General features: G+C 46.8%; 1 protein-coding gene across 1 annotated transcript in view; it reads right to left on the bottom strand.

The window, feature by feature from the left end:
- LOC309556401 (uncharacterized protein) overlaps positions 1–24657 on the bottom strand; it is a gene marked incomplete at its 5' end in the record, with an annotated part of 250177 nt that extends 225520 nt beyond the window's left edge. Inside the window, 2 exons of the mRNA XM_082258865.1 lie at positions 12191–12472; positions 24516–24657. Coding sequence (XP_082114991.1) covers positions 12191–12472; positions 24516–24657 — 424 coding nt within the window. The remainder of the gene's footprint in view (positions 1–12190; positions 12473–24515) is intronic.
- Between the last annotated feature and the right edge of the window lie 1529 nt (positions 24658–26186).

Here is a 26186-nt window from a genome sequence, read left to right as displayed (position 1 = left end):
TGCTGAATACAGTATAACAAATGGTGGATATATTTCTCTCTGTATTGCTGTTTGAGTTTGTTTGCTTGGGTTTGATATAACTTTTGAAGTTTGATAGTTTGGGTCTGGGTTTGAATTGGTTCGGAGGAACTACAAGTGAACATATAACTCGTTCAGTATACAGCTCTAATCACATTACTAACAATATGAACATGTATAACTGTTAATTACCTATTTTTGGCCACTTGCTTCCATAAAACTGCTCTGTGGATCTGTGTGTCTATTCAGTCCTCTCCTGTAGTGGAAAATGAGAAGGCTGGCAATGTGTGCATGAGGCATAGACCAAGATGAGTGTAAGGCTGGCTGTAATTGGCCAAGACTGTTGCTGAGTGTGAGATTGGCTGTGATTGGCCACAAACTCCTTATGGGTAATAAAGTTTAACCCTGTGCTTTCTGGTTTCGAATCTGCTGTGTCTGAGCTTACCTTACATGCATACAAATGAATCTTACAGGCAAATTTCCTTTTGCTTCTGTGAACACAATATACAATTGTTATGTGACATCCAAACATGAAATCACAGTAAATAACTCTGCTTTTGTCTCTCACACATAAACATATGCACTGTATTTAATATTATTAGCAGGTCTAGCTGTATATACATGTAGGTCATATTAGCAACCTAGGACAGGTTCTAGCTGGCCAGCTACACTTCCACCAAAATTACCTATAATTCTATGTTCTCTATAGTAGGATTTGAACATGAATTTAGGGAATTTTCTATCAGGTTCTCAACTTCCAAGTGTCTTTTATCACTCTCAAGTAGAACAACTAACTGCTGTATAGGACGTTCCAACTTGAGTGGAGTAGTGAGACGTTTTCCCTTTTTGTCAAGTTTTGAGTCTCCTATTTGTAACAACGCTCTTCTTACTAGTCTGTCTTTATCCTTTTGAACTTCTAGAACTTTAGCCAATTTCCATTGACTTCTAGGTAAATCTTCTTCTTTCACTAATACTACGTCACCAACTTGGACATTTCTTCTGGGTGTTTGCCATTTACTTCTTAGCGTAAGATTAGCTAAGTACTCTTTCCTCCATCTATTCCAAAACTGTTCTGATAGATATTGAACTCTTCGCCATCTCTTTTTGGCGTATAAATCCTCTTTGGTGAACTTGCCAGGTGGTGGATGTATGTAATCAGACTTAAGATGAAGTAGATGGTTGGGTGTTAAAGGTTCCAAACTTGTTGGATCATTGATGTTGTCAACTGTAAGTGGACGACTGTTAACAATAGACATTACTTCATAGAATAGGGTCCTAAGTGAAGCATCATCCATTCTTCCGGAGTTTTTTCAACATTGAACTTAACACATTTCTTACAGTTCTGATTTGTCTTTCCCAAACTCCTCCTGTGTGGCTTGCATGTGGAGCATTCATATGAAAGTCACATTGATTCCGTGACAAATACTCAGTTACTTTTTCCTTGTCGATCTCCTTTAGAGCTTTCTTCAATTCATTCCTTGCTCCGACAAAATTAGATCCTTGGTCAGATATAAGCTCTCTGACAGTACCTCTAATGGCTATGAAACATCTCAAGGCATTGATGAATGCATCAGTTGACATATCTTCTAACATTTCAAGATGAATTGCTCTGGAGCTTAGACATGTAAATATCAGTCCATATCTCTTGTACTCCTTGCAGTTTTGCTTGGTAATGAATGGGTCAAAACAATCCATTCCACTATAAAGAAATGGTGGTGATGGGTTTACACGATCTGTCGGTAGATCTGCCATTCTTTGTTCTTCAGTAGGTCTACGTGCCTTTCTACAAGTTACGCATTTACTGATATACTTTGCAATAACTTTGCTTCCTTTAACTATCCAGTAACCACCTTCTCTCAAACAGTTCTGGGTAAAGCTTCTTCCTTGATGCAAGGATTTGTTGTGGTAGTGATCAATAATCAGTCTTGTGAAGGCAGAATTTTTGGGTAGAATTGCTGGATGCTTCACTCTGCTGGGTAACGATGCATTTTCCAGTCTCCCTCCCACCTTCAGTATACCATCCTGTAGAACAAGATTAAGCTTGTACAATGGGTGGTTGTTGGGAAGCCTTTTAGGTTCTTGACTGAGTTTCTTCAACTCTTCACTATAGAATCTCTGTTGAATGAGTCTTATGACTGTTTCTTCAGCTTTCATTCTTTCCTCTACATTCAATGATTCCTTCTTTCTGATTCCCTTTGCCAAACGTTGAATTCGAGCTACTACGTTTATGACTGTATTCCATTTTGAACATCTGGCTAGTCTTTCAAGTATGTCATCTTGACACTTGGCAGCAGTGCTCAATGTTTGTACAACTTTTACTTCTGGAGATACACTCTTTTCTTCAGAACTTATGTCTGCAAAGTCAGACTCAAGGATCTTGATTACTTTTGCTGAACTTACAGTTGGTAACTCTTGGACGGATATTCGATGATATTCCTGTCACCTGTCTTGAGTTTGCAGTCTGCTGTTTTCCTCCAACACCCCATCCTAGATCAGTTCGAACAGCGTAGGGTTCACCCTTTCCTCCTGTGATTACCTCTCGTGGTACCAAAGCTTCGGGACAATCGTAGCCTATCAACAGTCCAACACCAAACTCCTTCAGCGGGGACATTTCATGTGATATGACAGATAGGTGTTCCCATTTATTGGCTGTTTCACAGGTAGGTATGTGATCTCGATCTAGAGGTATATCGTCTTTCATATAGGCTGGAGGTAGATTTAATGTGAGGGTTGAATGAAGTCCTCTAACTCTCAATCCTTTGACTCTTTGACTGTTCACTAATGTATCTCTCCCCGTCATTGTGGTGAGTTTGAGCTTCACTGGTTCTGTAGCCACTTGTAATTTCTTGCAGATTTCTTGATCAATGAAGGTAACATCACTTTGGGCATCCAATAGTGCATAGGCATATACCTTCTTATTCCTCCTTTTAGGATTTGAAATGCACACTGGTACAACCATTGATGTGCCGTTGCTTTCTCTTTCCCTTACTCTGCAAGAGAATACTGATACTTTCTTTTCTTCCTCAGCATCTTTAGGTATTGAGGATTCATCCTTCTTTGGACGTTCTTCATGTAATGGGGTAGGATGGCGTCCTTTGCAAACACTGCATGTGGCCCTTTTCTTACACTCCTTAGTAATATGGTCTTTCCTTAGGCATCCAAAACACAGTTGATTATCAAGCACAAATTTTTTCTTTTCATTTGAGGACTTCTCTTTCAATTGTTGGCACTTGTGTATGGAGTGGTTCTCTCCACAGAACATAAACTTAAAGGTAGTCTGAAGATTTGTCGGTTCTGTCTCTCTACTGATCCCAGTAGTGACTTTGAACTTGCTCTCGTAGGTATCTAGACCTTTAGCTGCTGTGTTGGTTGCAAAGCTAGCTGCTCTTGAACGTCTTATATCTCTCGCAGGCCTTTCTTCTAAGGATTTTAAGGCATAAGATGATTTTACTGGGTTACATGCTATTCGTGCTTCCTTATTGACAAACTCAGAGAACTTTTCAAAACTTCGGAAGTCCTTATTTAGATCTAACTGTTCAGTCACATAGCGATTCCACCTAGAAGCCACTCCTTCAGGTAGTTTAGCTAGCATCCTGTGGTTTTCCAGATAGTCGTTCAGTACTTCTAGTCCTCGTACATGTGGGATGGCATTGCTGCATGCTTGCAGGAAGTCACCATACTCTTGGAGTTTGAAATGTTCTTTAGGACCTATCTTAGGCCAGTTATTCAATTTCTCCCTAAAGGCTCTTTGTACTAAGAAAGGATGACCATATCTTGCATTTAACTTTTCCCAAGCTTGCTTGTAGGCTTCTTCGTCTGTTCTATAGAAGTTACCTTCAAGAGCATTCTTTGCTTCTCCACCAACATATTTCTGAAGGTAGAATAACTTGTCAACTTCTGGAACAATAGTGCTCAATGATCATTTCAAAACTCGCCTTCCACTCTATGAACTTCAGTATGTCTCCTGAAAATACAGCAGGTTCTGGAACGGGAAGTCTTGCTGGGACTGTTCTCTGTCGTCTTGCTGGGACAGTAGTCGCAACATTTTCCTGATCATTGCAGTGACATCTAGGAATAGGATCATCTAGTTTCATTTTCTCACCTAGTTCTGAATTAGGTAAGTCTCTCTCTTTGCCTTTCTGAGCAGGGATAGAAGGGCACTGACTTTTTTCTTCACTACGTACTGGTGATTTCCTTTCATTCTCCTGGGCGTATGAAAGGAAGTAGGAGTCTGCATCTTCACTTAGTACAGATTTGGACTTATGCTTACTATTTATGTCCTCTTCGTGTACTCTTAGTCTGGCTTCTATAATCTTGACTTCTTTCAGCCTCTCCAGACTTTCCATTTGATGGCGCTGTGCCTCCATTTCAGCTTCCATTTGATGGCGCTGTGCCTCCATTTTAGCTTCCATTTCAGCTTTTCGTAGGCCCTGCGTCTCAATGGCAGATTCCATCTCAATTTCTGCTTACTTGACAGCAAGTTGTTCGACCAGTTCCTTTCTTTTGGCTATTAAGGTACTTGAGGACTCTGATATGTTACTGGCACTTCTGCTAGTGAAGGAAGTCCCGCTTGAGATTGTGGTTCCCTCTAAGGACCTAGCATAGTCTCTCATAAAGAGCTCGTTCATTCTCTTTCGTGCCTTAACTTCATCATAGTTAGCTTCAGATGATAGTTCTCTCATGAGCTTTACTAAATCTTTAGTGACTGCAGTACATGTGTCCATGTTCCTTACAATATCCTGGGAAGGTGTCGTGGATGACCGCAGATTGGCATATGCTGCCATGAGCTCTGATTCAGATTCTTCTATCATCTCTATAATATCACTCAAGTTTCCTTTTATACTTTCTTGCTTTAGCTTTCTACGAACACCTATAATGTATAATTTCCACTTATCATACATTCTGGTGAACTTTCTTCCTTTTAATGCTGCTTCTTGCTCCAAATTTTCCAGCATCTTTGCGGTCGGTTTTCTGATACGTTCTGAACGTCTTAGTTCGTCTGGTTGGGATATATCAGTTTGGGGCAAGACTAATGCTGCATCTGACTCTTCTACCTCAGACAGGTTCCCTTGCTCTTCACTTTCTAACTTATCTATCTTTGTATCCTCTAACAGTGGCATAGCAATACTAGACTTAGACATTTTTACTCTAAATGCTATAACACTCAATAAGAATATTAAGAAGACTTTCACTTTAAATGCAATAGCAATAGGTGCAGGCAATAAAAAATTGACATTCACACTAAACACTTTAGAGTCCGTGTACTACAACTGCCCCTTGTTTTGACTTACAGTCCTTTTATTCCTGAACACGAAAATGTCTCTTTTCTTGTCAAGCCTATTGCAATGATAAGTAATAAAGGAAAGTTCTGACCTTATTCTGAAGAGCAGGATACTGTGATCTGTAGATTGCTGGAACAAATATCAGTCTTAAAGGAGACTTGTCTTTTCTTGATATGATGCTCTATTCTGACTTGCAATGCTTTGCGCTGTCTTGCGATGATCTGCGCTGACTTGCGATGATCTGCGCTGGCTTGCGATGCTCTGCGCTGACTTGCGATGATCTGCGCTGGCTTGCGATGCTCTGCGCTGGCTTGCGATGCTCTGCGCTGACTTGCGATGATCTGCGCTGACTTGCGATGCTCTGCTCCAGGCTTTGGGCCTAGTGGCAGGAAACTAGCTGGCTGCAGTACGTGGTCTCTCCGTGGGTAGCGGTGCAGGCACTCTAGCTCTGGACTTTGGCCTCCCACCATGCGTCTCTTTCTCTCTCTAGGAATCGCAGGAGGGTTGGCGCTCTTTCTGTGACCATCTTGCCTTTGCCGTTCTGCCACTTTAAGAGTCGGCTGCAGTTTGACTAAACCACACTTTCTATGGCCTCTATGTAGCTCCGCTGCTCAAATGCGCTCTTTACTCTGCAAGTTGAGGAGCACTATCACTTCACCCTCAAAGGGCAAAATAGTTCCACTGTGGCAGGCGCAGCACTACAAAGTGCCTTATGCGCTGTGGCATTAGAAGAATTGATCTCTCTGACTTCAGTCTAACCAGACTGTCTGTTACTCTATAAATTCCTCTAACACCGTTCTATGGAAGCAGTAGGTTTAAAGAGCACACCAAACGCTTAAGATATCTTCTTTATTAACTTCAACTTTTCTTCAGAGATAGCACTGACACTTTGCAGCAGACAGTCCATGTACAACATGTGCTGAATACAGTATAACAAATGGTGGATATATTTCTCTCTCTATTGCTGTTTGATTTGTTTGCTTGGGTTTGATATAACTTTTGAAGTTTGATAGTTTGGGTCTGGGTTTGAATTGGTTCGGTGGAACTACAAGTGAACATATAACTCGTTCAGTATACAGCTCTAATCACATTACTAACAATATGAACATGTATAACTGTTAATTACCTATTTTTGGCCACTTGCTTCCATAAAACTGCTCTGTGGATCTGTGTGTCTATTCAGTCCTCTCCTGTAGTGGAAAATGAGAAGGCTGGCAATGTGTGCATGAGGCATAGACCAAGATGAGTGTAAGGCTGCCTGTAATTGGCCAAGACTGTTGCTGAGTGTGAAATTGGCTGTGATTGGCCACAAACTCCTTATGGGTAATAAAGTTTAACCCTGTGCTTTCTGGTTTCGAATCTGCTGTGTCTGAGCTTACCTTACATGCATACAAATGAATCTTACAGGCAAATTTCCCTTTGCTTCTGTGAACACAATATACAATTGTTATGTGACATCCAAACATGAAATCACAGTAAATAACTCTGCTTTTGTCTCTCACACATAAACATATGCACTGTATTTAATATTATTAGCAGGTCTAGCTGTATATACATGTAGGTCATATTAGCAACCTAGGACAGGTTCTAGCTGGCCAGCTACAAGTGGTCAGATGGACCCTTGCCCCAACACTGTGTACCAGACATGACATGACTTCCTTTTCCACAATAGAGTATGTTGGGGATTGCCTTTTGTGAAAAAAAATTTCGGCCGGGTACCTTCCACTGCGGTGTCCCAATAGCGACAATTTTTTTGAAGGCCTCAGACTCCACCAGCTTGTATGGTAAAAGCTGGCGGGCTAAGAGTTCCGACAAGCCAGCTAGACGCCGGGCAAGGGGGTGACTCTGCGCTCTTATGCTCAAACATTTCCTTGACAGACACCTGACTGTGAGCAGATGAGCAGGAACTGCTGAAGGTGAGAGGCGGAGTGGCGGGTTGTTGATAGGGGGCAAGGAGGACAGCAGTGGTTGACGTGGCTGAAGATGCTGGACCAGGAGGAGGATGGTGGCTTTCAGTTTGTGTGCTGCTTTTACTCATGTGTTGATCCCATAGGCGTTTGTGATGTGAGATCATGTGCCTTCGCAAAGCAGTTGTACCTAGGTTGCACAGGTTGCAAGTGGCATCGCTGTTATCAGAGGCAGACACACAAAAAAAATGCCATGCTGCTGAGCATTGAAATGACGGCATTCTGGTGGTGGCAACAGCTTGCGTTGATTGGCGTGCTGTCTGGCTGACCCCGGGTTCCGATACATGCTGTCTGACTGTGCCACTAGCTCCTTGCGATGACCTCCCCCTGCTTCCAACTCGTCGTCTCCTCCTCCTCTCTGTCTCCCCATCTGAACTTTCCCCCTCTTCTTCTTCTCTTCGAGCAGGCACCCAGGTGACATCCACGGACACATCGTCATCATCAGCCGCTTCACTTGACAACTCAGCAAAGGCAGCAGCAGCAGGTACATCATCATCATCATCACAATGTACGTCCATGTGTATAATGCTGCCTGACTGAGACATATCCCCGTTATCTACATCCTCTGGCACTAATGGTTGCGCATCACTTATTTCTTCCAACTGATGTGTAAGTAACTCCTCTGACAGAACAAGTGAAGCGGCTGTGGTGCTAGTGTTGGTGGTGGTGCCGGCGGGCGGGCGAGTGGTAAATTGAGAGGTGCCATAAGCTGAGCTGGAGGAGGATGGCGCATCAAGGTTCCGAGCGGAAGCTGTAGAAGATTGGGTGTCCTGTGTAAGCCAGTCAACTATGTCCTCAGAATTTTTTGAGTTCAGGGTACGTGGCTTCTGAACACTGGGCATTATTCTAGGGCCAAAGGAAATCACAGCACCACGACCACAACAGCCCCTGCCGGGTGGCCTGCCTCTGCCTGTCATTTTTTTTTAGATTTGTGGTACTATGCGTGCAAGGTGCTGTGCCACCCTATATGAGTGTTGGGCAGTGGGTACAGTACAGTCTGCGGACCTGACACTCACTGGCAGGCAACTATAAAAAATATATATTTTTTTAATTTGCAAGGTCCTGTGCCACCGTATATATGAGTGGTGGGCACTGCAGTGGGCACAGTACACTCTGTGGACCTGACACTCACTGGCAGGCCAGGCAAATGAAATTGTAAAAAATATATATTTTTTTAATTTGCAAGGTGCTGTGCCACCATATATATGAGTGGTGGGCACTGCAGTGGGCACAGTACACTCTGTGGACCTGACACTCACTGGCAGCCGGCAGGCAACTGCAATTATGAAAGAGGAAAAAAAATATATTTTTTAAACTGCAAGGTACTGTGCCACCCGATATGAGTGTGGTGTGCACACAGTACCAGCCCTAAAAAGGGCTTTTTGGGGTGCTGTCAGGATGCTGTCCTTACAGCAGGAGTGGACCGAGAACACTATCTAACAACTGTCCCTATTAGCAGCAGCAGCAGCAGCACTCTGCCTGCTCTCACTAACACACTGCTTCAGAATGATCTAAGATGGATGCTGCCCTTGCTTTTTTATAGAAGGTGGGAGGGTTTGGGAGGGAGGGTATGCTGATTGGCTGGAATGTGTCTGCTGACTGTGAGGTACAGGGTCAAAGTTTGCCTCAATGATGAAGTATAGGGGGCGGACCAAACATCGCATATGTTCGCCTGCAGCGGCGGACGCGAACAAGCGATGTTCGCCGGGAACTGTTCGCCGGCGAATAGTTTGGGACATCTCTACAGGCATGGCACACGTCATGGTACAGGCATGGCACAGGCCATGGTAAAGGCATGGCACAGATCATGGTACAGGCATGTCACAGGTCATGATACAGGCATGGCACAGGTCATGGTAAAGGGCATGGCACAGGTCATGGTACAGGTAAGGCACAGGTCATGGTACAGGCATGTCATAGGTCATGATACAGGCATGGCACAGGTCATGGTACAGGTAATGGTACAGGTCATGGTACAGGTAATGGTACAGGCATGTCACAGGTCATTGTACAGGAGATGGTATAGGCATGGCACAGGTCATGGTATAGGCATGGCACAGGTGAGGGTACAGGCATGTCGCAGGTCATGGTATATCCCAAAAACACAAATGCAAAAAAATCCAGGTGTTAGATTCATCACACAGTATCACATCAAACATCAGAGAATGGAGAGTGTGTGCAAAAAACATTGATCCACATTACAGCAGAACCCTCACCTTAAAACCACTGTTTCAGCGATTCCCCCTATTAACTTATAGGAAGGCACCAAATATCAAAGGGAAAGTTGCTCCTTGTAAAATGAAATGTACCAGATCATCTACAGACAAAATTTAGTTGCCACTGATCCCTTTTAAATGGTATGTTTCAGTGCAAAAAAACCTCTATGTCTGACATGTTGTCATGCCCAGCATGGTCAGAAACCATTCAGTCCTAAGGGAAGGACCTTCCACTTCAATGCCTTTCACAATTGTTCAGATCAGAGGCCTAACAGTGTGTGGGCTGGGCCCCCCCCCCTGAGGCATCTCTTGAACACTTACCTCACGGACAGTGACCTGCGTGGCGTGCTGCTCTGAGTCGGCCCGGGGCGGCGGCGGGACCTTCACACACTGTCTGGCTGCGGAAGTGCAGATGCAGACTCTGCGTGGCGTGCGAAGAAGTGGAGACTGGTGGCGCGGTGGTCACTCACTGCTGGAAACGAACTGATCACTGACTCTCTTCTTCTGACTTCCGAGGCGCGGCTCTCCTCTCTGCTATCTGACGGCGGGAAGGTGATCACATGAGTGACGCCGGGACAGTGAGTGACTGGCGCACGCACCGCCCCCACGCGTCACGTCACCAGGTCCCGGGATGTCCTCCTGTGTGATTGGTCCAGGCTGGAGTCTGGACCAATCACAGCCAGGACATCACAAAAGTGGGGAGTGTCGGGGTGCATTGCTCTGCGCCCCGATGACCCCCATAAGGCCGCCAATCGGCGCCTCTGCCCGCCGCACGTGGGGTGGAAACCCCCCCCCCCATACCCACCACTAGGTCCGGCGCCCCTAGTGGGCTGAAATTGAATTTTTGTTTTTTATCTTTTTTATTTTCTGGCCACAGATTGGGGGGTGGCGCCCCTGCGCCCCCTATGGACTGGCCGCCACTGGTTGGCACCAAGACAGCGCTAACAGGCATTTTTCTACAAACTCCCAAAATTGTACCTAGTTGAGACAGAGGAGTATCCCACTCATTCTCTTCTCCCATCCCCTAAACTCAATAAAACAAAACAAACCAAGATGCCGAAATGGTCAGTATCTCAGTTCTCACACCTGGGGTTACAGCTCAATAGTGCTGGGAGTGCTACTGGTAACAATGGCAGATCCACATCAGGCTCAATCCCTGGAAAACCTGCTACACTATGCATTAAGATAAAAAACCTGTGTGTGGCAGCCCCCCTCTTCCCCCCTAATACTTACCTGAGCCCCATCTTTATCCAGCGATGTTGCAGGAGTGTCTAAGCTGCCTAGGACTCCCCTCCTCATTGGCTGAGACAGCAGCACGGCACAATTGGCTCCGGCTGCTGTCAATCAAAGTCATTCAGCCAATCAGGAGAAAGAGGGGGCAGGGCTCCATGTCTGAATGGAAACAGGGAGCTGCAGCTCTGCTCAGCTGCCCCCATAGCAGGCTGCTTACTGTGGGGGCACTCAGTAGGAGGGAGGGTCCAAGAGAGCAAAAGAGGGACCCAAGAAAAGGAATATCGGGGCTGCTCTATGCAAAACCAACTGCACAGAGGAGGGAAGTGTAACATGTTTGTTAAAAAGAGAAAAAAAAAAAAAAAAACAGAACTTTGCAATCACTGTAAAGCCGGCCTCTTTTTCAGGTATAGCTTTACAATGTGTTGAAAATAAGTGACTATACTGTTTACAATCCAGTAAGGCACTGTCTCATTCTGCTCTGCACAGCCTCAGTTGTCCTATATTCTCAGCATTGTGCAGATAATCAGTGAGTCACTAGAGGCCAATCTGCTGACAACCTCAAGATTTATTGCTGCTAAGGGGGTGAGGAAGCAACAGGAATGATGCTGACTGTGCCAAGGGAACACAGATTAGGGAGAGAGAAGAGTAGAGATGGCAGAGAAAACTCTGCTGTCAGAGACAGAAAAGAGTTACACATACAAGGATAGTGTCTTATCCTATCTCTCTAATTTCTCTCCTTTCTCCCTGGCAGCAGCCTGTGAATGTCAGCACTCTAAAGCTTCTGATAGCCTTCCATTCCATCCGAGCCAAGACATACAATCAAGACTAGAAATACACACCTTATATTGAAGAAAGTGATATATAGTTTTTTTTCAACTAAGGAGAGGTGGAGAGTTTTCAATACGCAACTGACTGATCTGAGCTTCAAGAAAATGTCAGCCTCCAGAAAGAAGATACAGGAACAATGCTGAAGTTTTGGTAATATAATTATTATTGTGGAATGTATGTTCTTTTGTTGCAGAAGATTCATTTTTTTTATCAAACTTTTATGTCATAATTCTGCTTAAATATGGATTGCAATTGGCACAAAAGCTACCTCATTTGCATTTTTTCATGGCCCCATCAGGTACCTGCCTGCAATATGTATAGTAAGTCTCCAACCCAGTTCTGAGTTCCAATACTTTATTGTAGATAGGCAAACAGATTACAAACACCACATAGTCTGCCCACACATTTCTGCCAGGAGGGGGCAGGGAGGAGCACAGTTTGACAAATGTATCTATCCCAATGGTTCACTACCGGAGAATGAAGGATGTAACTGGGCTCCCTGGACATTCTGCCCCTGCCTAGGTTACCTTGGGAATAATCCAGATCTTCTGATCACTGGCTTTCCCTGCATCACATTCCTAGTCCTTCCTCACACAGATATTTATTAGGAATTGTTAGGAAATGGTCATTATAGATGAGAACTCACCACTCCGTGCTCTCCTCTCCTGGAGGTCATATGCAGGTCCCCGCAGACCAATCAGTGTAAAGACATCAATTGTGACATCCAGAGCCCCTTCTTCTCCATATGTGTCTATCAGGAGGTCCTTGGTGGTGATCCTGTCTGCATTTTGTAGTGTTCCTCGGGGGATGGGAGGTTTATCTCCATAAGAGAAAAAAGACAATTTGTTCCTAAACTTCTTAAAGTCACGTCCTTTCAGAACCTCCAGAAAATCTAGGATAAGACCCCCAGGGGATTCAGGAGCCAATCCTGCAAAGAGTACAAAAGGGAAACAAAACATGAATCCTGATTGGACAGTTTTGTACACATGACAGCAGACAAGTCAGTACTGGCAGCTGATGGTCCTATAAAGAGCATATATAAGGGAAAGGAAAATATCCTACATTGACCTATGGAGAGATCGGCTTCCCTGTGACACGACTGTCTTCATGATTTTACCTTACTTCTCAAGAAGAATTATTTATTGTGTGAAATTATTTATAGAACATTCATTGGAGAAAAGGCACAAGTATTTACCAAGCTGTATGAGTTCTCCCCGTATTTTCTCTGCTATGACCTTCTATGATCATCAGCGCCATCCAGTGACCAATTAGAGGTAAATTTTTCTGAAAAACCTCAATCAGAAAACATATTGCATTTTGTCCACTAGATGTCGCTGATGATCATACAGTAGGTAGTCATAGTATTACAGAAAATTCAGGAAAAATTTGCACAGCCTGGAGAAATTCTTGTGCCATTTGTGCAACAAATGTTTTATCAATAGACTCCATTCACACCAATGTGATTTTTCATGCTTTTTTCAGAAACGCAGGACATTATTTTTAACACGGGTTGCTATGAAACACGTTTATATCAATATATTTGCAGCGTTTTTCGTGTAATAGACTTCAATGGACCTGCACCAAAAACACCAAAAAACACAAGTGTTGCGTTTTTGCATGTTATGTTTTTTTTCCCCCCTCTTTAACAGTTTATAGCTGGACGCAGCAGCCGGCTTCACAGTCCGCTCCCAAACAACAAACTATACACAGTCTATGAACGAGATTAGGAAAAAAATGCAAAACCCATCAAAAATGCATATCCAAAAATGTGGAAAGCACAGCAAAAAGCACTGCAGAAACGCTCAAAAGCAACATGCATGGATGTGAATGGAGCCTTAGTGGGTAAATATGGGCGACGGTTTTCATACATGTTTACAGATTGTTTCCTAGTAACCATAAAGTAACTTTAACCACTTGCTGACTGCCCCACACAGTTTTACTGCGGCAGGGCGGCTCGGCTGCACATAATCACATAGATCTACGTGATTATGTGCATGCGGTCTCGGCGGCGCCCGTGCCACTGGAGCTGCACTCCCGCTGTGATTAGACACAGTGGGAGCCAGACCAGGGGAGGGGCGGGCTCGATCGCCACCTGCCTCTCGCAATCTTTGTGGAAACTGACAGGAGAGCCGCCTGCCCATGTAAAAAAAAGGCGGCTCTCCTGTCAGACAGGCAAAATTAGATTGTGTGTCTTAGCTAAGCTAAAACACTGATCTCTGTGTGCCTGTCACAGAGCCCTTCCCCCACACAGTTAGTAAGCAAAATTAGGCCTACATTCAACTCCTATTAACCCCTTCCCTGCCAGTGTCATTTATACAGTAACAGTGCATATTTAGCCAGTGATGTATTTAGGATTTGTGCTGCCCTAGGCCTGACTAAACTTGGGCACCCCCTAATTTAATTATGACCCACCCCTTCCTTTAAAGGCTACATCCCTTCCTGTTTATGACCCGCCCTGTCATCTGTAAACCACAACTACAGACTATCAGTGCCTATCAGTGCAGCCTCATCAGGTCCCATAAGTTCAGCCTCATCAGTGTCCATTAGATATGTCACGAACATAAAATTTTCTGTTCGCGAACGGCGGACGCGAATGTCCACAAATGTTCGCGAACGGGCGAACCGCCATAGACTTCAATAGGCAGGCGAATTTTAAAACCCACAGGGACTCTTTCTGGCCACAATAGTGATGGAAAAGTTGTTTCAAGGGGACTAACACCTGGACTGTGGCATGCCGGAGGGGGATCCATGGCAAAACTCACATGGAAAATTACATAGTTGACACGGAGTCGGGTTTTAAACCATAAAGGGCATAAATCACCTAACATTCCTAAATTGTTTGGAATAACATGCTTTAAAACATCCAGTGTGTGTATACAATCAGTTATGATGTTGTATCGATCAGGTAGTGTAAGGGTTACGCCCGCTTCACAGTGACAGACCAAACTCTGACAGACCAAACTCCCCGTTTAACGCACCGCAAACAGTCCATTTGCACAACCGCAAACTCCCCATTTGCACAAGGTTGGATAGCAAGCTAGCCATGTCCCGTTCCTTGTCCTCACTGACGTCATTGAAGGTCTCTTCCACCACCCAGCCACATACAACACCAAGGGTCCCCGAAAGGAGACAACAAGCCCCCTGGGACGCCTGCTGTGGTTGGTCTTCAACCTCCTCAAAGCCAACTTCCTCCTCTGACTCTACTTCTTCAGACTCCTCTCTCTGCGTTGCCACAGGTCCACCAAGGCTGCTTCTGGTGATGATGGTGACCACAACTCTTCCTCTTCATGCTCATCTATGGCCTGATCCAGCACTCTTCGCAGGGCATGCTACAGAAAAAACGCATATGGGATGAGGTCAATGATGTTGCCTTGGGTTTGACTGACCAGGTTTGTCACCTCCGCAAAAGAGTGCATGAGCCTACAGCCATTGTGCATGAGCGTTCAGTAAAACATACCCAGCTCCGCAGAGGCTGTCCTCTTTTATTTAAATTTAAAAAATATGTTGTTACCGGTTTAATCTCTGTTTTGTCCCCTATCAGGGGTCGGGGTATGGAATAGATTTTAGGAACCGGGAGATGGAAAAAGATGGTTGGTCGGTCCTCTTACTTCTAATTTGGGGCGCGTGCGCCGTGCAATGTACTGTGCCACCCTATATGAGTGGTGGGCAGTGGGCACAGTACAGTCTGTGGACCTGACACTCACTGGCAGGCAACTGCAATTATATTACAGAGAAAAAATTGTATTAATTTTTTTATCTGCAAGGTACTGTGCCACCCTATATGAGTGGTGTGCACACAGTACAGTCTGTGGCCTCTCATACACGGGCAGGCAACTGCAATATATATATATATATATATATATATATATAAAAATAAAAGCAGACTGATGTACCAGCCCTAAAAAGGGCTTTTTGGGGTGCTGTCAGGACGCTGTCCTTACAGGAGGAGTGGACACAGAACACTGGCCTAGCTAACGATTTCCCTATTAATTCAGCAGCAGCAGCACTCTCCCTGCTCTAACTAACACTGCAGCTTCAGAATGAATCTACGATGGATGCTGTCCTTGCTTTTTTATAGGAGGTGGGAGGGTCTGGGAGGGAGAGTATGCTGATTGGCTGGAATGTGTCTGCTGACTGTGAGGTACAGGGTCAAAGTTTGCTCAATGATGATGTATAGGGGGCGGACTGAACATCGCATTTGTTCGCCGGCCGCGGCGAACGCGAACAAGCAATGTTCGCCGGGAACTGTTCGCCGGCAAATAGTTTGAGACATCTCTAGTGCCCATCAGTGCAGCCTTATCAGTGCCCATCAGTGCAGTCTCATCAGTGACCATCAGTGCAGTCTCATCAGTGACCATCAGTGCAGTCTCAACAGTGCAGCATATCAATGCGGCCTCATCAGTGGCCATCAATACAGCCCCATCAGTGGCCACCGGTGCAGCCTATCAGTACCCATTAGTGGAGCCTATCAGTGCATCATATCAGTGCCCATCAGTGCAGCCCCATCAGTGCAGCTTATTAGTGCTGCCTCATCAGTGGCCATCAGTGTAGCCTCATTAGTGGCCATCAGTGCAGCCTCATTAGTGGCCATCAGTGCAACATATGAGTGCCCATCAGGGCAGCATATCAGGGCAGCCCCATGAGTAAAGCTTATCAGTGCCGCCTCGTGCTTATCAGTACAGCCTCATCAGTGCCCACCAGTGCAGCATATCAGTGCAGCCTCATTATTGTCCATCAGTGCAGTTTATCAATACCCACCATAGCCGCCTCATCAGTGGCTATCAGAGCAACATAGTAGTGCCCATCAGTGCAGCCTATTAGCGCCCATCAGTGCAGCATATCAGTGTTGCCTTATCAGTGCAGCTTATTCAGTGCCGACTTATCAGTGCCTATTAGTACAGCCTTATACCACTGGATTTGTAAGATTACTGCTTTCTTTTAAGATATTTGGAATTGTGTTTGCTGCCACTGATTGTAATCATAGGATTATTTCACTGATTTGTATAATAAATAGGAAGTCCATAATTATTAAAGAAATAAATGAAATAATCAGTGGCAGCAAACACAAGTCCAAATATCTTATAAAATTGGAGTAATCTTACTAATCCAGTGACATTTAGTGATAGCACATAGGAGGTGAGCGGATCCAAAATATTATTGCAATCATATACAATTAAAAGTCCTAATTATAAATGATGCAATTCAATATTCTCTCTCAAGGACAAGGATGTTTAAAGAAATGAAATTATATTATTTACATGATGGCTGCCATACCTGGGGGGTGGAGGAGGGTAGACGGAGCTTTAGGCTGCAGTGCCTCACTTATTAGCATTGGCGGCCATCAGGTCAGTTGTATTAGGTGTGGTCGGCGGCCTGCGGTCTGTCCGAATGTCCTCACCGGTCGGTATTATCATACCCAAAGGTAGCAGTGTGACCGCTTTATGGGGCTGCCAGACTGATTTGCCTCCTGGACCCTGCCCTCCGGCCCAATTTGCCCCATAAGACTGGCACTATACTAAAAGTGTAGTGCAAGCCAGTGGGGACCTTTTTTGTGCAGGACCCGGGAGGAGGCTGTTTTTTTTTTTTCTTTTTTTTTTGCGCAAACCAATTAAAATACGCTTTTTGGGATTTTTTTTACCAAAAATATGTAGCAGAATACAAATTGGCCTAAAATGATAAAAAAAAATACTTTTTTAAATTTTTTTTATTAGGAATGTTTTATAACAGAAAGTAAAAAATATTGAGTTTTTTTCAAAATTGTCGCTCTTTTTTTGTTTATAGCGCAAAATCTAAAAGCCGCAGAGGTGATCAAATACGACCAAAAGAAAGCTCTGTTTGTGGGGAAAAAAAGGACATCAATTTTATTTGGGTACAGCGTTGCACGATCGCGCAATTGTTAAAGTAACGCAGTGCTGAATTGCAAAAAATAGCCCGGTCATTAAGGGGGTAAAACCTCCTGGAGCTGAAGTGGTTAAATCAATAAAAAAGTACACCCTGACTATGACTGTGTCGGATCGCTGTATACTAAAACTGTAATTCCAGTTACACCCAAATCTCCCAGCAGGCTGTCTTATGCTATATGTGGCTTTTTATCTTTATAGTTATAGTAAACTCTGTTTTATTATTTTTACCTACAGGGAAGTTTAGAATAAAGCTTACCTGTAGGTAGAATGAATATCTCTGCATGCGCAGCGTTTAGGGATATTCTAGCGAGCAGCCGGTGATGTCACTGGTGAATGCGCTCTGAAGGAATGCGCTGTTATCTCAGAGCTGTGCGCTGCGGCCAAGACTCCCGTGTGCATGTGTGGGAGTGGCTTCATTACGGCTCTGCCAGTAAAAAGCCCGGAGACTGCAAACCCGGGAGGAAGACTGGGTGAGGATGGAAGCCTATGCAGCGGTGACAGCACGGCGCTGGAGGGCTTCTCTTTAAGGTAAGTCTTTCATAATGTGCTAGTATACTATCACATTATGATATCGCCTTGCAGGGTGAAACTTTTTTTCTTTTTACTTTACTACAACTTTAAGATTATAGAATAAAGGGCCACCTTAACCCATTGGAGCCTAAACCTTTATCTGACATTTGTTGTTTACAAGGTAAAAACTGAATTTTTGTAAAATCTTACCTGTAAAATTCCTTTCTCTGAGTCCTCCGACAGTCGCCGCCTCCTCTAAGTCATCACTGTTAGGTATTGACTTCCCATCCGCAGGAGTAGCTAGGCATATAGACAAAGACAAAAGGCATTAGCATATACACACCCATGGGGGCTGTCCCATCTGGTCAATACCCCCCTGCATAACCACTCCCAACTCAGTTTGGTAGCATAGCAGTAGGTAATAAGAAACCCAAAAGAGGGGCGGGGGCGGCGACTGTCGGAGGACTCAGAGAAAGGAATTTTACAGGTAAGATTTTACAAAAATTCCATTTTCTCTTACGTCCTCCGACAGTCGCCGCCTCCTCTAAGTCATCACTGTTGGGATGTCCCAAAGCAGTATAGACATGAGGGGTGGGAGACGCAACCGTAGAAAAGGCAACACAGTACCCACATCAGAGAAAGGAATCTTACATGCACTGTAAGAGAACCAACTGGGCAACAGAAAAAAACAATGCTCAACAGGAGCAAAAGCCCAGGAAAGCAAATGCCAACAGCCAGGGACCTAGAAAACAACACAAGGGTCCATCATGGCACTGCCGCACTGAGAACCTTGCGGCCAAAGGAAGCATCAGCTGATGCCAGAATGTCTACTTTGTAGAACTTGGAAAAAGTGTGCACCAACGACCAAGTCGCAGCCTTGCACACCTGGGCCACCGAGGCCCGATGCCAATAGGCTCAGGACGCACTCACAGATCTGGTAGAGTGCGCCTTAACAGGGAAGGGCAGAACCCGTTCCTTCAAGGCGTAAGCCTGGTCAATGGTCTGTCTGATCCATTTGGCAATAGTCTCTGCAGATGCAGCCATGCCCTTCTGAGGTCCCTCAAGAAGGACAAAGAGGGAATCCGTCTTCCGAAAGGACTCCGTAGACGACAGGTAAACCCTGATCGCCTTGACAACATCCAAAGAGAGCAGAGCAACCTCCTTAGGTTGCTTAGGCTTCGTACAAAGCGAAGGCAGGACAATGTCCTCATTAATGTGGAACTCAGAGACCACCTTAGGAAGAAAGGAGGGATGCGGACGCAAAACCACCTTATCCCGGTGAATCACCAAGTAAGGAGAATGGCAAGATAACGCTGCCAGTTCTGACACCCTGCGAGCCGAAGTGATCGCCACCAAAAAGGCAACCTTCTTAGACAGCAGAGGCAACGATATGTCCCGAATGTTTTCAAAGGGAGCACGCTGTTAGACGGACAGAACCAAGTTCAAGTCCCATGGAGGTAAGGGCTCCTTCCTGGGAGGAGCCAAATGTCGCACACCTTGAATGAAGGTGCGAACCAGGGAATGAGACGCCACAGGGCGTTGAGAAAGAATAGCCAGTGCGGACACCTGGCCCTTGATCGTGGCGAGCGCCAGGCGCTGGTCCACTCCAGACTGGAGGAAGGCCAACACTCTTGACACCGAGTACGAGCGAGGGGAGAACCCCCTGGACTCACACCAGGCGAAATAAGCCTTCCAGGTACGGTAATAGATTTTACCGGAGGAGGTCTTTCTAGCCTTGACAAGGGTAGGGATGACCTCAAAAGAGAGACCCCTGTCCTTCAGGACCTGGGTCTCAACAGCCAGGCCGTTAAAGCCAGCGACCGTAAAGCAGGATGGAAGATCGGACCCTGAAACAGGAGATCTTCCCGCAGAGGCAGACGCCACGGAGGCACCACTGCCAGGTGAACAACGTCGGCGTACCAGGACCAGCGAGGCCAGTCCGGAGCCACCAGAATCACCAGGTGCGGTTCCGAAACCAATCTGCGGAGGAACCGGGATAGTAACTGAATCGGAGGAAAGGCATACATCAGACGATACTGATGCCAAGGGGCTACCAACGCACCCGAGGCGTCCGCCAACGGATCGCGCGTTCTGGCCACGAACCTTTCCACCTTTTGATTTAGCCGGGATGCGAACAGATCCACGTCCGGGATTCCCCACCTCGCACACAGCATTTGAAAGACCTCTGGGTGTAGGGACCATTCCCCCTGGTCCAGGGTCTGGCGGCTCAGATAGTCGGCCTGCCAATTCTCCACACCCGGAATGTGAACTGCCGAGATCGCAGGGACATGAGCCTCGGCCCAAGACAGAATGTCGGTCACCTCCCGGGCCGCCCGAGCACTCCTGGTGCCCCCTTGGTGGTTGATGTAAGCCACCGCGGTAGCATTTTCCGTCTGTGAAACTGAGCAAAGGGTATCGCCTCGAAAGCCGATACCATCAACCCCAGGCCCCGCATACAGGTCCTGAGTGACGAGGATGGGTTGTCCCTGAGGGACCTGAGTTCGTCCTGCAAAGTCCGGAACTTGTCCTCCGGCAAGAACACCTTTGCCTGAGCAGAGTCCAGAATCATTCCCAGATAGGGAAGACGAAGCGATGGAGACAACGTTGATTTTTGAACGTTGATGGTATATCCGAACTCCTGGAGCGTCTGCACAGTGGTGGACAGATCGCACACAAGGTCCTGGCTGGCACGTGATCTCAGAAGTAGATCGTCCAGGTAACCCAAGACCGCAATGCCCTGAGCCCTCAGCAGGCCCAGGACCGGCGCCAAAACTTTGGTAAACACCCTTGGTGCCGAAGAGAGAGACGAAAGGTAACGCCACAAACTGGTAGTGGTCCTCTGCGATAGCAAACCGAAGGTACCGCTGATGACCCTCGAAAATGGGGATGTGCAGGTACGCATCTTTCAGATCTATCGAGGCCAGGAATGCCCCTGGGCTCAAGGAGGCCACCACCGAACAGAGAGACTCCATACGGAACTTCCGAACACGCACGAAGTGGTTCAGCGCTTTCAGGTCCAGAATAGGACGCACTTTGCCTTCCTTTCTGGGCACAGTGAACAGATTTGAATAAAACCCCCTAAACCTGTCCCGATGAGGCACCGGGACAATCACTCCCTGAGCAAGCAGGTCCTGCACCGCTTGATGCAGGTCCTGCAGACGCCCCGGAAGCAGATGAAGATTGGAGGGAAAGAATCTGTCCGCCGGCCGGGAAAGGTATTCGATCTTGTATCCCGATCGAACGATTTCCAGAACTCACCTGTCCGATATCCGGAGCAGCCAAGGTTGGAGGTAACAAACCCGCCACCGTATAGGAATGGCGAGCTAGAGACTCCAACCGCCGGTCCGTGGGATCCCGGAAAACCGGGGTATCCTCAGTAGGAACCAAGGTAGCCTTGTTTAACACGGCCACAGTGTGATCTACCTGTGGAGGCACACACCATCGTGATTCCGTAGCCGGCGCAAAAGGATAAAGCAATTTGAACCGACTAGGTACCAGGAATGGACACCGAACATGCGGTCGGACCGATCGTCCACCTCCCACAAAATGACGGAGGATGGCGCCAAAATAGCATGCAGCATCGCCCCAGAGGAGCTAACCATGCCTGCCCATGTCCAAGATGACGGACCGCGCGAATATACACCGCTGCGGTCGCCACACAACAAAACGTCTGCACCCCCAACAATGCACCGAAGTGACACAGGGAAAGGGACCACCAGACAACATACAGTATCTGCACAAGCGATCCCCGCAGGGATCGCACAGGGAGTCACACAGGCACAGACATGGGGAACACAGACAGAGGCCCCACACAGAAGTACTTACCTGTACAAGATGGCGTGGGAAGCCTCTATGCACGGAAAACCGCTGTCCTCACCTAACAGGGAGTGCCGTGAGCCAGGGACATGACACTGCAGCACCGCAGATGTGTCCTGTGAGGTAGCCACCTCACGGCTGCATCCCTGCAGCGAACAGGGATGGGTCGTTCGTAATGCCAGGGCGAACCATAGCTGAACGCTCGATGGCGGGCTGGGGGTCCATCTGACCCTTCTGCCCTGGGGAACCGAATCCCAGCACCGCATGATCCATCTTCGTCCGAAGAGAAGACTAACACTAGAAGCTGACAAAATAAACAGCTAGTAAAGTAAGAAAAAAACCGACATTTTCAAAGAAAATCAAATAAAAGATTAGGAAGGCTGAGACTGAAGCCCCAGCACAGAGAAGCCTGACTACTCCTGACGCTAGGCAGATTAAAACTGAGTTGGGAGTGGTGATGCAGGGGGGGTATTGACCAGATGGGACAGCCCCCATTGGTTTGTATATGCTAATGCCTTTTGTCTTTGGACTAAGTCTATATGCCTAGCTACTCCTGCAGATGGGAAGTCAATACCCAACAGTGATGACTTAGAGGAGGTGGCGACTGTCGGAGGACGTAAGAGAAATCAGTATTTTTTTGCTAGAAAATGACTTAGAACCCGCAAACATTATATTCATTTATTTTTGAGCAGAGACCCTAGAGAATAAAATCGTTGAAATATTTTATGTCACACTATATTTGGGCAGCCTTCTTTCAAATGCATTTATTTTGGGAAGAAATAAAGTTTTATGCATAAAAGAAAAAAAGAGAACAAGAAAAAAAAAAACAGTAAAGTTAGCCCAATTTTTCTGTGCAATGTGAAAGATGATGTCACACCGAGTAAATAGATACCTAACATGAAAAAAAGATTGTGAATAGCTGCGCTAACCTGTAAAAGTGTAAGCAAAAGCACTTTTAAATAAACAATATATCCCCAATAATTATATCATATCAAATCATACAAATTAGTGATTTACAAAACATTGAAAATGAAGTCCTGATAGATTACTGAAAGTGATTGTGAAGGCAGAAGGTGCATTCTATGCATTAAGATAAAAAACCTGTGTGTGGCCGGCCCCGCCCCCCCCTCTTCCCCCCTAATACTTACCTGAGCACCATATTTATCCAGCGATGTTGCAGGAGTGTCTAAGCTGCCTGGGACTCCCCTCCTCATTGGCTGGGACAGCAGCGTGGCGCAATTGGCAACCGCTGCTGTCAATCAAAATCATTCAGCCAATCAGAAGAGAGAGGGGGCAGGGCCGGGTCAGGGCTCTATGTTTGAATGGACACATGGAGCTGCAGCTTGGCTCAGGTGCCCCCATAGCAAGCTGCTTGCTGTGGGGGCACTCAGTAGGAGAGAGGGGCCAGGAGATCCGAAGAGAGACCCGAGAAGAGGAGGATCCGGGCTGCTCTGTGCAAAACCAACTGCACAGAGGAGGGAAGTGTAACATGTTTGGTATAAAAAAAAAAACAGAACTTTACAATCACTTTAATTCCGGCCTCTTTTTCAGGTACAATACAATGTGTTAAAAATAAGTGACTACAGTAAACCCCCCTCCATTGCGGGGGTTACGTTCCGGACCCAGCCGCGAAAAGTGAAATTCCGCGAAATAGAAAAACCCTATTAAAATGCATTGTAGGCATGTTTTTTTTTACTGTCACTGTACGTGTAAAAGCATTTTAAGGTCTTTAAACACACTTTTAAAACAATAGAAACTCATTTAAACACATACAAGATACTGAGAGACATAGCAAGATCTATGGAAAACACAAAAATATTTCATTTTTAATGATTTATATAGTAAAATAACATTACAAAAAAAAAACGCGAATTACCGGGACCGCAAAAACTGAACCGCGATGCAGCGGGGGATTACTGTATACTGTTTAAAATCCAGTAAGGCACTGTCTCATTCTGCTCCACACAGCCTCAGTTGTCCTATATTCTCTGCATTTTGCAGATAATCAATGAGTCACTAGAGGCCAATCTGCTGACAACCTCAAGATTTATTGCTGCTAAGAGGGTGAGGAAGCAACAGGAATGATGCAGACTGTGCCAAGGGAACACAGATTAGGGAGAGAGAAGAGAAGAGGTGACAGAGAAATCTCTGCTGCCAGAGACAGAAAAGAGTTACACATACAAGGATAGTGTCTTATCCTATCTCTCTGATTTCTCTCCTTTCTCCCTGGCAGCAACCTGTGAATGTCAGCACTCTCCAATCCCCACCAGGCAGGGCAAGCCAGAGCAGGAGAAAAAAAAAAAAAAAAAAACAGTAAATAAACCCCATGTCCCCCACAACAGCGGGAGACCCCCCACTTCCCCAGCCCCCCCCCCACCCCGAAGGGCAGCACCAGCTCCTCCATCCCCAGCAGAGTGCAGAGAGCAACAAGTCAACAGGGGGCATCCATCCCTACAGGTTAGGCAAAAGGGGACCAAGGTAGGACAGTCTCAGATCTTGGTGGAACAGTAGAGGACCAAGGGGGGGCACGCGAGAGCCATCCGTCAGAGCAATAGAGCCAGAACCCCAACAGGTGGCGGCAAGGGGACAACGGGGGCCCCAACCTGGGAGAGCCTCCGGCAGGGAGAGGGGGGCAGCAATCCATGCACGCAGGGGAAGGGCAGTCAAATGGCTTAGGGATATGAGCGAGCAGTAATCAAACCTGAGCTCCCAGAGAGGGCCGTCCAACGTCAAGAGAGTCACCGACAGGGGACAAAGCATCCAGAAGAAAGCATGTCCGATCGACAAACCAAGAAGGAATATCACAGTTCCCTGGAGGCCTCCGCAGCCTGCGGGCTACATCTGCGGCGAGCCCGCTGCGGGCGGGGAGATCCAGAAGTGCCATTAGACAAACCAGGCAGGCGATCAGTAGGGAGAGGCAGCAAAAGGAGCCAGTTAGGGACCTGGACAAGCTCCGTTCCCAGGAAGGCAAACAAGGCTGGAAGGTCTGTCTGGGTCCGTAGGGTAAAGGAGTTGGGCTTCCGGAAGGTGACGGAAAGAGGGTAGCCCCAGCGGTAGGTAACTCCGATCCTTCTGGCCAGGTCAAGTAGGGGGCGCAACAGTGCCCGACGATAAAGGGTGGCTCTGGACAGGTCAGGCAATAACTTCAAAGCGGCGCCATCAAAGTCCAGCGTACCTGCATCCCATGCTTTCCGGAAGATTAGCTCCCGGTGGGAAAACCTGTGGACGGCAGATTACATCTCTCGGCCTCTCTGGATCAGGAGAGCGAGGGCCCAGAGCTCTGTGTACACGGTCGAACTCCAAATTAGCAGGTAGCGATTCCCCCAGAAGCTGAGCGAAGATGGCAGAGACAGTCTCAGAGAGGTCGTCAGGTCCTGTCGCCTCAGGAAGCCCCTTGATCCGGACGTTGTTCCGTCTGCTGCGGTCTTCAATGTCCTCCATGTGCAGCTGCATGGCGGTAGTCGCTTCAACTTGAACCCTATGAACCGTTTCCAGGGCTCCCAGGCGGCGATCCATAGCAGTAACAACAGTTTCTCCCGCCGACACCCGCTCTGAGACCTGCTGCACCTCCGCTCGCACCTCCAGATGGCCCACGATGGCCTCGATATCCGCCTTACTGGGTAGGGCGCACAGTATAGCGCTGAGATCTTTGTCCATCTCTACCCGATGCGACAGCAGGGACGGACTGGGCGTTTGTGGTCGGAGCGCCGCTGATGTGTCAGGCAGAACGTCCGAGGTAGCAGAGGACGCTGGGGAATCTGGATGTAAGTCCGCAGAAGGCAGCGGTGTGGAGGGGTCCGCCGCCATATTGCTGGCAGAGGCGGGAGCCGAGGAGGGGGAGAAGAATCGTCCTATCTCACCGGTAACCGGGGTCCTGCGGGGGGTTGTCGAGTTCCCAGTGGTGCCCCTGGTCTTTCGGCGTTTCACAGACCTCATCCCCACCATCCACAGACTAAAAATGCCGGGGTTAGGAGCAGGCAGGCACGGAGCTCCGAGAAAGCACAGCTTCAGCCGGCCATATCCATACCACGCCCCGCTGTAAAGGGTTTTAGGGAATTTAGTGTACATTTGTAATTGTATTTAGAATGAAATCCTACAAGGACTTCTTAAAGAACCATATGCAGTGGTGGTTTTAGGCATGGGCGAACGGGAAGCCGCCCGGGGCGGCATTTTTTCATGACACGTGGGGGGCGGCACACGAACTTGCAGGAAAAAAAAAATCATCTGTGCCGCTAAGCGGTTTTCTATTATCTATGATACCTGCGCCGCCCCTGCTGCTGAAGGAGCCGCACAGAAGCTGAGCGAGCGGAGAGGGGAGGGAGGGGACAAGGGGGGGGGAGGTGCAGAGTACAGTTCACCTCTCCCAAATGAAGCGGACAAGGAGGGGGGCTAAACTATATCAGTGATACACCT

This window comes from Pelophylax lessonae (genome assembly GCF_965119305.1).
Source record: "Pelophylax lessonae genome assembly, chromosome: 5".
In the NCBI taxonomy this organism is placed as follows: domain Eukaryota; kingdom Metazoa; phylum Chordata; class Amphibia; order Anura; family Ranidae; genus Pelophylax; species Pelophylax lessonae.
This window is presented reverse-complemented; position numbering and strand designations above follow the sequence as displayed.